Consider the following 13,767-nt stretch of genomic DNA (forward strand, 5'->3'; position numbering starts at 1 on the left):
TTCAGAAGGCATTTGACAAAGTCCATCATGAGAGACCTCTCAGGAAACTGGAAGGTCATGGGATCGGAGGAAGTGTCCTATTGAGGACTAGTAGCTGGACAAGACAGGAAACAGTAGAACTAAATGATCATTTTTCTACATGAAGAAAGGTCATTAGTGGAGTGCCCCGGGGTCTGTATTGGGACCTGGGCTATTCAGCATATTCAGAAATGATCTGGAGAAATGAACAATGAGCGACGTAACCAAGTTTTCAGATGACACAAAATTGTTTCAAGTTGTTAAAACAGCAGCAGATTGTAAGGAACTGAAGAAAGGCCTTGTGAGACTAGGAGAATGGGCATCTAAATGGCAGATGCAATTTAATATGGACAAGTACAAAGTAGTGCACATAGGGAAAAATAATCCCAATTACAGAAACATGATGCATAGTAACATAATAAATGATGGCAAATCAAGCCCCAAGTAGTCCATCCAGTCTGCTCAGCAAGTTTTGGTTTTTTTTTGTTCTTTTCTGGGTAGTAACTGCCCCATGCAGGTTGTACCCATGCCTTCTGTTAAAGATGGTAACTCCCGCTTCATGCATCATCCTTTAACTCTAGGGATTCTCTGTGTTTGTCCCACACCCTTTTGAATTTCATGACTTTTCTTGCTTCAATGCTGAGTTCCATGTTAAGAGTCATCACCCAAACAATCTCAAAGCCCTTGTGGAGAACAACTTGAAATCTTTGGCTCGGTGTGTGGCAGCAGTCAAAAAGTCTTGCTCCAGATATACAATCCTGGGAGACATTGCGATCCTCTCAGAGATGTCTACTGGACATCGCATCAGAGCGCCATGCAAGGCTCACTGACACAAGGGATTGTGCGCTCTCTCTATTACCACACCAGCTATTTGGAACACTCTACCGCACAAGCTGCAGCTGACTGCCATAAAACATTTAAAAGAATGGCAAAAACATTTTTTCTTCAATTGGCATTTTTATAGCCCATCCCTGTGAACTGACTGTTCACAGGGACTGTTTAATTGACTGTGAAAATGTTTGCCTTCTAAATTTATTTCAACAGCTGCTAGGACAGGAACTTTGTCTATGTGTTTCTTTATTGTGTTTAATATCGGGTAATGAATAAGAATATAAGACATTTCCATACTGGGTGAGACTAAGGGTCCATTAAGCCCAGCATCCTGTTTCCAATAGTGACCAATCCAGGCTACAAGTACCCAAACATTAAACAGATCCCATGCTACTAATGCCAACAACAACAGTGGCTATTCCCTAAGTTAACTTGATTAATAGCAGTTTATGGACTTCTCCTCCAGGAACTTATCCAAACCTTTTTTAAACCCAGCTACACTAACTGACTAACATCCACTGGCAATGATTTTCAGAACTTAACTGGGGAATCTGGGCAGGTGGTATACAAATAAATAAATATCAGGTGTTACATAACCTTTGCCTCCCCCATTGCAGCAGGATCCAGAAATTAAAAAAAAAACATGCAATATACCATTTTAATCAGCATTCAAAACAGATATAAACATATAATTAATAATTGATGTGCCCACTGTTACCTTGCAAAATGGCTTTAAAAGAAGCAGGGAAATAAATGAGTATCTTTTTCCAAAATTAATTAAACCAATTCCAAATTTCAATGCAAAGTTTTGGTGGAATAACATTCCTAACCACTTTCCTTCAACATTAAAACTTTCCATCTCAACCTTAATAATGGCATCTATGTTGTCAGCAGTGTTCAAATCTGGAGAGGTCCCTGGTCAAACATTGATGCCATTTTCTTTAAGCAGCTGTTGCATGGTATTGGCTCACATACTCGGTGCCTTATGGACAAAAGTAGCTTAGCCTACTACCAAAACTTTTCTGGATCACTCAAAAATGGGATAACATTTTTGACTAAAATCATATTCCAAAAGTAAGTGCCATCCCAAGATTCCCCATGTTCTTTGATTACCCAGAGCATTTTCTTCACTGTGAGCATGACAAAAGCCCAATGCAAGCAAAGTTACTGACAATTTGGTGATAATGGGGAAAATTTTAAAAGCCCTACGCGCGCCAAACCTATTTTGCATAAGCCCGGTGACGCGCATAAGTCCTGTGACGCACATATGTCTCGGGGCTTGGAAAAAGGGGCGGGGGCGTGGCCAGAGGCCTCCGTAGAGCCTCTAGGCCAGGAGATCGCGCACCAGCACTCAGCCGGCACGTGCAACCTTCGCCTTCCCAGTGGCAAGCACAACTTGCAAAACAAAAGGTTGGGGGGGGGGGGCGGAGGGAACAGGGAAAGCTATCGGGGCTCTCCTAGGGCTCGGCGTACGCAAGGTGCACAAGTGTGTATCCCCTTGCACACGCCGATCCTGGATTTTATAACATGCGTGGCTGTGCACGCATGTTATAAAATTGGGTGTAGATTTGTCTGCCCGTGCATATGTATTATTTATTTCTTTGTTTTTTATATACCGACAAGATATCACATCGGTTTACATTCAGGTACTGTAGGTATTTCCCTATCCCCAGAGGGCTTACAATCTAAGTTTTATACCTGAGGCAATGGAGGGTAAAGTGACTTGCCCAAGGTCACAAGGAGCGACAGCGGGACTCGAACCCTGGTCTCCTGGTTTGTAGCCCACTGCTCTAACCAGTAGGCTATTCCTCCTCCCTATTAAAATCTGCCCCAATGTTTCTCGTTGCTAATTTCATTCAAAGTTTTTAACCAAACTTGATCATTTTGAAAATTTGGCTTTCGAACCGACCAAATGAAAAATTCATTGGAAAGTGCTAAATGAAGGAAATCCTCTTCATCCCAATTTTGTAACCAATTTGCCAGCCAGAACCCGTCTTGGATATGGGTTTTGGTTTTCAATGGTTTCAAAACAACATTTAGCTTGGAAAAGAAAAGTCAGAGGGGATATGCCTGAAATGTATAAAATCATGAGTGAATAGGGAACGGTTATCTACACTTTCAAACAACACTAGGAGATACTCTATCAAACTAGCAACTGGGAGAGTTAAAACAAACTGCAGGAAGTATTTTTTCACACGGCACGCTACCCAGAGGTCGTGGTTAAGGCAACTAAAATACTGGGATTACAATATGGATTGGACTAATTCCTGAAAGAAAAGTCCATCAACAGTTATTAACCATGTAGACTTGGGAAAGCCAGCACTTATCCCTGGGAGAAGACACAAAAAATAGATTTACTATTGGGTATCTGCCAGGTACCTGTGACCTGACTGGCCACTTTAGGAGACAGGATGCTGGGCTTGATGGACTTTGGTCTGACCCAGCATGGCACTCCTTAAAGATGGCACCTTGTCTATATTTAATCCATTTTAAATTATAACTGCAAGAGACTGAAGTGCCACCAGTGAAACACCAGGTTCTGGAGAAAATATGGTGTTCACTAAAGCACTTGGGGTAGATTTAAAAAAAAAAAGAAGAACGCGCATGCATCCATGTGCATGCAATACCCGGCGCACACACATGGACGAGCGATTTTATAACATGCGCGCTCGCATGTTATAAAATCCCGGTCAGTGCATGCAAGGGGGTAGAATTTTGCGATTTCACATGGCGACGCATCGTCAGGCTTCCCCAGGGAACTTCCCTACCCGCTCCCCTAACCTCCCTTCCCCTATTCTACTCACCCCGTCCCAGGCAAAACTGGGGGGGGGGGGGGGGAGACATTTTTGTAACTTACATTTTGCTCCTGCAAAGGAGCTGGAGCAAGTTTCACACACCAGCACCCTGCCGGCACATGATCCCCTGGCACAGCGTAAATGGCTGCTGTACCGGGCATCTCTAGCCCCGCCCCCCCCCCCCAAGACCACCCCTCTGCCAAGGCCTGGCTCTTGTGCGCAGGGTTACGTGTGTGGTTGGGCCCCTTTTAAAATGCGCGCAAGGCCCGGCCGCGCACTTAACCCCTGTGTTCTACGCATGCGGGCCATTAAATATCCAGCTGTTAGGCACTGGAATAGAGTTGGGACCTATACGCATCTTGGGCACTGTCTGATGGCTTCAGAAACGTGCTGAAGAATTCATATGCCCCTCCAGCCCCTTCTCCTGCTGAGGAACAAACAGTACTGTACTTCTATCAGTGAGAGGAGGAGGGAGAGAAAAGGGACAGACAGATTGGATCAAGACCAAAGAAATGAGAGCAGAGACACAGAAAGGGGTAGGGGAGAGGAGTGAAGAAATATTAATTTCGATAGCAAGGGACGAATCAGTACATATCTATTAAGGTAAAGCTAGTTTGTTCCTTTTCCTGCCTAAATTAAATTTATAAGGAGAGAGTTCCTGGCCATTTAGTTGATTATAAAGGACTGTAAATGCCAAATGTTACTTTGAAAAGTAAATTGAGGGCTCTTTTACTCTTAGGTATGAAGTTTATTACCTCCTGTCTTCCCAGCAGGGACGCTGCTTTGGCTGGAAGCCAGTGATGCATTACTTGCTAAATTCCACTGACACCTAGTGGAAATTACTGCAATAAAGGATTGTTTTAAGACTACAGGCATCTATTTCTTTTCTTTCATCCTGACGGCTATTATAGATCGCCTTCCTTCGTGCTTTTTGGGTCCTTTATTTTACCTTATGAATGTGTTTTTTTTTTATTTTCTGTTGCAGCCTCTCCCCCCTATCCTTGGGAGAACCTTTAGTTCTGTGGAGGGGGGGGGGGGTTTCACCTGCCAGTTCTAAATGACACAGCTGAGCAGTGGAGTTATTTAGGTGGCCCCTCCCAACGGGTGGGTGTTTAAGTTAGTCCAATAAAACGATTATCTTCTTTTTTGTTTTACCTTTATTTCCGTGATGAATATCTATGAGATGTCTATGCATCTTTTCAAGGAAAAGCCTTCAAGTCATTCAATGCTGCTCAATTTAATTTGATATTGTGACATGACATTGCGACAGTAACACTTTCTCTACAGAAAATGCACGGAAATTGCAGCCGCCTGGCTGCCTTGCACTGTTTTTACAGCACACGGCACAAAAAATAAAAAAAAAGCATACCACCATCATCCTGCAAACTAAACTGACTACACAGGTACCCATGCTAAATCTCTCGTCTGAAAGACAGCACTCTTTAACATAGCACATTACAAGCACAGTCCTGAAGTACTGACTTTAAAAGTGCAGTGCAATGCCACCCTGTCCTCCACAGAACTGCCCTACAGTTCAATACTGGAAGAAGAGCAGCTCCAGCAAAGCAATGCTTCCTCCAGTGCTCTTGTAAAACATTGGCGTTAGAAAGACACTGCTTCCAGTGGTGCACTGCCTTTCCTAGTTTTGCCTTGCAACATCACCACTAGAAGGATTGTGTTTCCCCTACTACTGCTCTGCATGTTAAAAAAAAAAAAAAAAAAAATTCCAAGCTCTGGTACATCTTTGTAAATACTATATTGTTCATGAATATTTGAACTGGCAAAAGGCAGAAAATTAAACATAAATAAATACCACTGGCTCCAATGCAGATCAGTACAGGTATTTATTCAGCAAGGCTCCCACAGAAAAAGTTCTGCCAATGCAGCCACCTTCTGCTCTGCATTACACCAGTTCTGGTCTAATTGTGGTCACTTATGTGGAGCAAATATGCACCAATGTTAGATTGAGGCAATCAATCAATTTCACACCATGGAAGACATTTTTGGGACTGGAAATAAAAAAAAAAAAAAAAGTAATTGAACAATCTTGCTCAGCACTTTCAGTTAAACCCACCATAAGCCGTACAGCTCTAGCCAGTGAATACACTACAATACCTCAGAACTCGCTGCAATTTTAACATGGTAACATAGTAATGTCGGCAAAAAAGATCCAAATGGTCTATCCAGTCTGCCCAGGAAGCTTTTTATGGTAATATCTGCCATGCCGGTTACCCCTAATTTTCTCTTAAGTGTAGTCTGTGAAATTACCCCCAGTCCTTATAAGGGTAGTAATATTTACAAGCAACTGTCAAACCCATAAAAAAAAGTTACTAGTAAGCAACATTTGTACTGGTCCTGAAAATTCAGGCAATGTTGACTTGCTTTGCTTTTGGACTTGGCCATAGAAAAACAGTTCTGTGCTTTTTCCCCACCGTACGTAGACATAGCAGTACCTCAGACTGTAAAAGTCAGGGAGCCCTCTGAATCCAATTCCCCACCCCACCCCCCATCAAAGCGGAGAATGATGTTGCAGTTATATCAAACGTATCAAGGCTTATTGGTTGAGGATAGTAATCCCTGTGCTTCTGCTTAAGAAGTGTGCCAGAGACACCATGCAACTATTTCAATTCCATCCAGAGAATATATTTATACACACACATTGGGGTAGATTTTATAAATTTGCGCGAGCAAAAGTACGCTGGATTTTATAAGATACGCGCGTAGCCGGGCGCATCTTATAAAATCCGGGGTCGGCGCGCGCAAGGGGGTGCACATTTGTGCAACTTGTGCGCGCCAAGCCTGGCGCGCTGCCTGTTCCCTCCGAGGCCGCTCCGAAATTGGAGCGGCCTCGGAGGGAACTTTCTTTCCACCCCCCCCCCCCCCGCACCTTCCCCTTCCTAACCCACCCCCCCCGGCCCTATCTAAACCCCCCCCCCCTACCTTTGTTGGCAGATTTACGCCTGCTTTCAGTAGGCGTAAATCTGCACGCGCCAGCAGGCTGCTGGCGCGCCATCACCCAACCCGGGAGCTGGTCCGGAGGCCTCGACCACGCCCCCGGGCCAGCACCACGCCCCCGGGCCCGCCCCGAACCGCCCCCTGACCCCAGACACGCCCCCTCCCCGCCCCTTTTACGAAGCCCCGGGACTTACGCGCGTCCCGGCGGCCTATGCAAAATAGGCACTCCGGCGCGCAGGGCTTTTAAAATCCGGCCCATTATATACTGGCATTCTACAGCATATATTGCAGCTTTCCCAGAATTTTTATGCAATGTGAAAGTTGGGTAGTTGATGGGGAGGGGAAGAAGAGAGGTGACACCGGCCAGTGCAGTAATGACCAACTCTCTGCTCAGGATCTCCAGTCAGTGACATGGAGGGAGCACACCTGGCCCCACAGTCTGACACCCTGGCATCATGTTACAAACATTACATTAATATAGAGTATGGGAATAAATGCAAAACTTATGCAGCCTGAAGAGATCCATGTTTTACACTCTTGCTAGAATCACTTAGTACATCATCGATCATTTAACCTGTGGGAGGGCACGGTGGGTGGGGGCGGGGGGGGGGGGGGGAGTCCTTTGAAAGAAGCAGAGCACACCAGAGCAAAAAGTGTTAGCTTACCGAGATGGTCTTCGTTGTTTTCCACAGTTTCATTGACCTTCCTAGCTACTCGGGCTACTGCTTCAGCCATTCTTTTGTGCATAGAGGCACCACACCAATACTTCCACAAGAGCACAAGCCCCCAGAAAACTCTGACCTAGGGGGAAAAAAAAAAATAAAGGGAAAATGTTAGGAGGAACTACACTGTTCCTGCAAAATGAGCTCAGGAAATGGACAAGCTCTTGGGTGTCAACACCTCAGGTACAGCAGGACATCAAAAGCATTCAAGTTTCAGCTCACACCAAGGAGCCCAGGAGTCAGAAGAATTAAAAAAAAAAAAAACCCAACTCTTTATTTCAGCTTTTTTTCTAAGTGCTAACTTGATCCTGAAGGAAGTGACAGCATCAGTCTTTAACTTACCTATCCTACCTTTTGTAGTCAAGTGGATAATCTGGTACTTTTTATGGCACTGGAATAAAGATATTGTTACAAAGTGCTTTATGTGCAGTGGAGCTAGGTGGAGACTCTCTCATAGCTGGCATACAATGAAATGAAATGCTCAGTGGAAATCCGTGAGTCACACAGGGCTCCTAATTTGTTTTTTTGTCAGACACAAAGTCACTTAAGCTGTCAAAAAGGCAATAGAAACATTCTCATATGTTTTGCTTATGTTTATTGATTTAGATTTTTGTATTCCGCTTTTCGGCACTTCAAATTTTACATCAAAGCAGATTACATTCAGGTACTATAGTATTTCCCTATCTCCACAGGGCTTACAATCTAGTTTTGTACCTGAGGCAACAGAGGGAAAGTATAGAACTATAAAAAGGTCAATTATATGGCTATGAGGGTCCTTGTGCAAAGCATTAACAAAATAAGCATGAGCAAAAGTGGGAGGCTAAGCGATCTGCTAAACGCCACACAAGGAATGGAGAAAGTGAAATAGGAACCTGTATTTCTAGGTTTCTCACCATCGTACTACTTAGCCAGCCAAACAAAAGTGCCTTACCAATGTCAGAGTTTATTATGGCAAGAACAAAAAACAGAAGAAAATCAGTGGAAAAATGTGATTCATTATTTTTCTGGGTAAATATCAGAGTTTATTTTGGTGGACCAAAGCCAGAACAATATTGAGCAGATTCTCCCACTCACCCATTCAGCAACATCCCTATCTCTACCCCCCCCCCCCTCCCAATCCCCTGCCTACCATGCCCCTTTCTCTCTCACTCCCCCCCCCCCCCCATTTGCAACAGCATTCATTCTTAATAGAGGCGACTCTAGGCTTCTCTCTCCTTCAGCTGCTTGCTTATTGGGGCTCCTGTGCTCTGCAAGACTGCACTTCTGCTTTTGGCAGGGCCAGGGAGCCCACCAGGATGTGTTTTCTGGTGGGCATGGCCTGCTTCAAATGCTGCATTAGCAGCACCAAGCAACAGGCATCTTGGCTGCCTGGGGGGGAGGGGGAAGAGAGGCAGGACTTGAAACACCATATCACTGGCACTGGTGGGCAAGAGCTGTCACTGGGGGGGGGGGCAGAACTTGAAACATTGCAAGTGCTTTGGCCCCTACTGGCTTCCAGCAGTTGCTGTAGGTCTGGAAGACTGCATCTGAAGCTCTGGAACTACTCTTTATTAAGCTTAAAATTAGGGTAAAAATCAGTTTTAAACAGATTGTCACTTTTGGAAAAATCCAGAAATGTATGGGTGAAAATTGGATTATTGGATTACAATAAAAGATTTCTTCTATTGGCTTTAAGGTCATTCTTTATATTGAGTGACTCAGCAGCAGCAAGTAGTACTATTTATACCTGGTAGTGACAGAGAGGTGTAGCAGATCGGCAAAGTGTGGATGGCAGCAGATGAGAAACCAAAGGGATAGATTTTAAAAGCCCTGCGCGCCGGCGGCCTATTTTGCATAGGCCGCCGGCGCGCGCAAGTCCCAGAGCTTTGTAAAAGGGGCGGGAGGGGGCATGTCCGGGGGCATGTTGGCAGTCCGGGGGCATGGCGATGGTTCGGGGGCAGGCCAGGAGAGTAGTCCCGAGTCCCCCCAGCACTGCAGCCTGTGCCGGGGGATGCAGAGGCGGCGTGGGCAAGTTACGCCTGCTTGAAGCAGGCGTAACTTGCACAACAAAAGGTAGGGGGGGATTTAGGTAGGGCTGGGGGTGGGGTAGATAGGGGAAGCGGAGGGAACGGAGGCAGGATGCGCGGCTCGGCACGCACAGGCTGCCAATTTTGCGCAGCCTTGCACGCGCCAACCCCAGATTTTATAAGATACGCGCGGCTACGCGCATATCTTGTTAAATCTGGCGTACCTTAAGATCTACCTCTAAGCCTGCTATGTAATAACAGTCATTGGATACCATAATTGTGAGTTACAAATAAGAACAATAGCTATTCTTCTAGCACACAATGTATAGTGCAGGTGAGTGCCCACGATAATTACTAATTTATTTGTAGCTTTTATATACCGACATTCGTTTAGTAACATCACATCAGTTTACAGTTAAACTAACATCTAGTAACAGTGCTTTACAAATGCACTAATTAGAGTAATAACAAAACCAGTTACATCTAAAGAACAGTTGAAGTTAGAAAAGAACAGGTTAGTTAAGTCAATGATTTAATTAAAAGATCAAAACTATTTTAAATAAAAGTTAAAATACAAATCGCAAACAAGTTGCGAGGACGTGAAACACACACCCAAAAACAAAAAAATAGAAAGCTTAGGTTGGGTTTATATACACATTCAGAAAATGGCCCTGATCCCTAATTAAAAAGCACCTATTATTTTCTGGTTCCATGGCCAAACACAGAAACGACACACACCCCCATTTGAAATGCTGCAACGAGGACACGAAGGGTGTCTAAAGAGGATACTCCCTTAAGAAACGAGTGTCAAGCCCGATTCACAGCGCGCTTTCCCCTTCCAGGGACTACTGTACACTCTCCATGGCCTCACATAACAGTCACTTTTCCTGAATTAAAGTACACAGAGCAATACATCGTGAGCAAAGCATCAACGCCCTATCCCCGAAAGACGCAATGGGGTGAAAACACATTCGGCACTTCTGTCTGGTCTGAGCAAACTCTTTTTATTCGAATCCAGGGCAGACTGCCCGTCACCACAACAAAAGAGCCGGGGATTTTCTAGAAAATCCAGCTAGAGCAAAGCGGGCTGCAGCTGGGCACGGCGCTATCCACTGTCTAATAACGAAGGAAAGGTGCGGGGAGACCCCGCCAGCTCTCTGCCCTCCACGGAGCCCTGAGGGGAAGGAGAGGGGGATAAGGAGAATAGCACGGGCACCCGAAACCAAACGCGCAGCAAGTCCCCGCCCCGCTTCTCCTTATAAAGCCAGACTTTGCTGCTCTTTCATTATTATTAATATGAACACAATTCTTCCTCCGCCGCCACCGCTCGCATGCACTCACCCTCCACTCGCAGCCGGCAACTGAGAAGCAGCAACAGATGCAAGTCACCCTCTCCCGCCCACCGCGCCCCGACCAATCAGGGCGCGAGCACGCCTTTTCTTGTTCGGGTTCCCGGTGTTCGGACCTGAAAGGGAACAAAATATGGGGGGGGGGCTAGGCGAGGCGAGGACCATGACGATGCCGGGGAGGTCTCTGGGCGGGCTGAACGAGGTCACGTCGTACATCTGCCTCCGCCCGGGCACTTCCTCCTGTGCCGCGGGCCTGGGAGGGGATCCGATAGTTTCTTGCAGATACTCAGATTATTACATATTCACTATGCGAAGAGGGAGGCGGGATTCTATGACATCATAATTTTTTTTTAAAAAAAAGGTTATGTGTGTTGTATTTGCGAAAAAAACCCCCAAACTTCAAGCTTTTTGAAGTTTAAATACCCCGCACACCTTCCCCCCCACACACACACACCTTTAAAAATAAATGAGAAAAAAGAAAGGGAAAACATTGTGGAAGTTTTGTTTGGATATGTTGGAGGGTGGCCTAGAAAACAAATAGATAAGCCAAAAAAAAAAAAGGATTCTGGCAGGTGCAAAACGCCATCAACCCGATGGAACTCTGTTGGGGGCTGACCGCTTAAGTGATGTGCTGAAGTGGCTCCTTGTCCAAGCATTTTATGAGAACAAAAAAGGGGTGTGCACGGTGGAGAAGAGCTGGTGATAGCCCTTATCTTTAAAAAACAAACAAAAACCAGCTAGGATAGGACAAGTCGGAGGTGATGCTGCACACACAGGTCAACACCTGAAAGCTCTTGGGGGGATGCTTATGAATATCTGTGAAAGATGCTTGAGTGGACAAATTTCAACTGTCAAATTTCTGAACATTTGATGATACTATTTAATATCTTTGCTGATGGAGTTTATGCACATGTGACTTATTGACACTGTGTAGAATGTAATAGCAGATAAGGCCCCCTCTAGTGTTCCCAGTTTACTCGCTGCTACAATGCCATAGATCCCAGTCGATCTCTGCCTTTCCTCTCACTTCTTTGCAATTAATGATCCTCTTCCTTGTCCTGTGCTTTCTTGAACTCTTTATTGTTTTTCCTTTATTGGCTCCATTGAAGGGAGGGTTCCATGCATCCACCGATCTTTCTTTGAAGAAATATTTGGAAATACAAAAAAATAGATGCCTTAGGTCTTTTTCAATTTCTTTATTAAAGTGGAGACGTAAAAGATCAATGTAGCCCACATTGATCTACATTGTGGGCCCACATTGTAGCTACATTGATCTTTTACGTCTCCACTTTAATAAAGAAATTGAAAAAGACCTAAGGCATCTATTTTTTTGTATTTCCTAACGGCTTTCATAGATCGCCTACCTTTGTGTTTTTTGAAGAAATACTTTCCAGTGTTACTCTTCAGGCTACCCCTTTGGAGCCTAATATTTTTACCACTAGTTCTTAAACTTCTTAACTCCAAAAAAAGGTTTGCTTTTTCCAATCCAGGAGCCAAACTACTGTCTTGTAAATTTTTTAGACCTATGATTAAATCGTGGACTGCAGTCTAAGCAAGTGACACAAAGTAAATATCCAGCTGTGACACCATGAGCGGTCTTTGGCTTGCCCGAGGACAGATTCAGGCTGGACTCTGGCTGTTCTCTCATAAACTTGGTTATAGACAAAAAACAAGCAGAAACAGAGCTGTTTACCTCAGCAGTTTCTAAGCAAAAGTCACAATGCAATTCATGGAATACAGTGTTAGTCTTCCCTAGGCTTCCTTCTCTTCTCTAGGGCCTCCTATCCAGTCTGGGCCTAGCTTCTTATTCCCCCTTCTAGGGAAATTCTCTGAGAGCAGAGTTCCCTTCCTAACAGGCCGATTCAGTAAAAGTCGCGGGAGAGTGGGCAAGCGCACAGGCCACTCTTCTGTGCGTGTGATTCAGTATTTAAATGAGGGCCCGCGGTAAAAAGAAGTGCTAGGGACACTAGCACGTCCCTAGCGCCTCTTTTTTGACAGGAGCGGCGGCTGTCAGTGAGTTTGACGGCCGACGCTCAATTTTGCCAGCGTCGGTTCTCAAACCCACTGACAGCCATGGATTCGGAAACCGGATGCCGGCAAAATTGAGCGTACGGTTTTTAACCCACAAGCCACGGGCTGATTTTAAATTTTTTTTTTTATTATTTTAAATTCTTTTTTACTTTGGGGCCTCCGACTTAATAGCGCCATGATATTAGGTCAGAGGGTGTGGCTGCACATTTTACTTAGTGAATCGCGCAGGAATAACTAATAGGGCCATCAACATGCATTTGCATGTTGCGGGCACTATTAGTTTCAGGGGGGTTGTACACGCGTTTTCGATGCGCTATTACCCCTTAATGAATAAGGGATAAAGCTAGCACGTCGAAAACGCGCAACCAAATGTGGGCTAACAGTGCACTCCACCGGAGCGCACCGTACTGTATCGGCCTGTGTGTGGGGCTTAAGGTTGGTATTGGGCTTTTAAGGAGGGTCTACCTATACTTTAAACTCATGCATCTTGAATATAATGCGGCTACTAAAGCACACCCTGTATTGTATAATCTCAAGGGAGGCTTGGATGCTAACCTGCAGCTGGCGGGCTAAAATCAGGACATTTCTGAACATTTTAGTCCTTCCTCTTTTTTTCAGTACAGAACCTCAAAATTCGGTACAGTCCAGGAAAAATCAGGACAGTTGGCAACCCTAATGGACAGAAGACAGGGTTGAAATTTTGACATTGGCATTACTGCTCACAAGTTTCAGATGTATCTGCATGTAACCTCTTTTGTAACTCTCCATGAATTGGCTTTTTTTTCCTTCATAACTTAAGGCAGTGAGGCAAGGATGGGTTGGGGTTTGTTTTTTTTTTGGGGGGGGGGGTTATAGGCTGCCTTTTTTTCTGAACATGGAAACTGTGGAGCCTGAGGAAGCTGTTTATTGAGGGAAGGATCCAGGTGGTCCGGAATGAGGCTCTCCCTGTGTTACAGCTTGCAGCACAGATGTAGCCTCTTCCAGCAGCAGTGGTTACCGGTACATTCATCTCCAAGGACCATCTGTTGTGTTCCGTGGTTGCGGCCCCCTCCTGACCCGA

The 13,767-nt window shown here is 45.0% G+C and overlaps 1 protein-coding gene across 2 annotated transcripts in view; it reads right to left on the reverse strand.

The window, feature by feature from the left end:
* LRRC20 (leucine rich repeat containing 20) overlaps window positions 1-10,777 on the reverse strand; it is a 384,326-nt gene extending 373,549 nt beyond the window's left edge. Inside the window, exons 1-2 of one of the 2 annotated variants that reach the window (XM_029609045.1) lie at window positions 10,669-10,777; window positions 7,265-7,400 (exon numbers count right to left, since the gene is read on the reverse strand). In XM_029609045.1, the coding sequence (XP_029464905.1) occupies window positions 7,265-7,346 (82 nt within the window). In that variant the 5' untranslated portion in view covers window positions 7,347-7,400; window positions 10,669-10,777. Of the gene's footprint in view, window positions 1-7,264; window positions 7,401-9,047; window positions 9,068-10,668 lie in introns of those variants that run through there. The other variant, XM_029609044.1, reaches the window with a different exon arrangement.
* Window positions 10,778-13,767: the final 2,990 nt, after the last annotated feature.

The sequence above is a fragment of the Rhinatrema bivittatum genome, chromosome 7 (assembly GCF_901001135.1).
Source record: "Rhinatrema bivittatum chromosome 7, aRhiBiv1.1, whole genome shotgun sequence".
NCBI lineage: Eukaryota > Metazoa > Chordata > Amphibia > Gymnophiona > Rhinatrematidae > Rhinatrema > Rhinatrema bivittatum.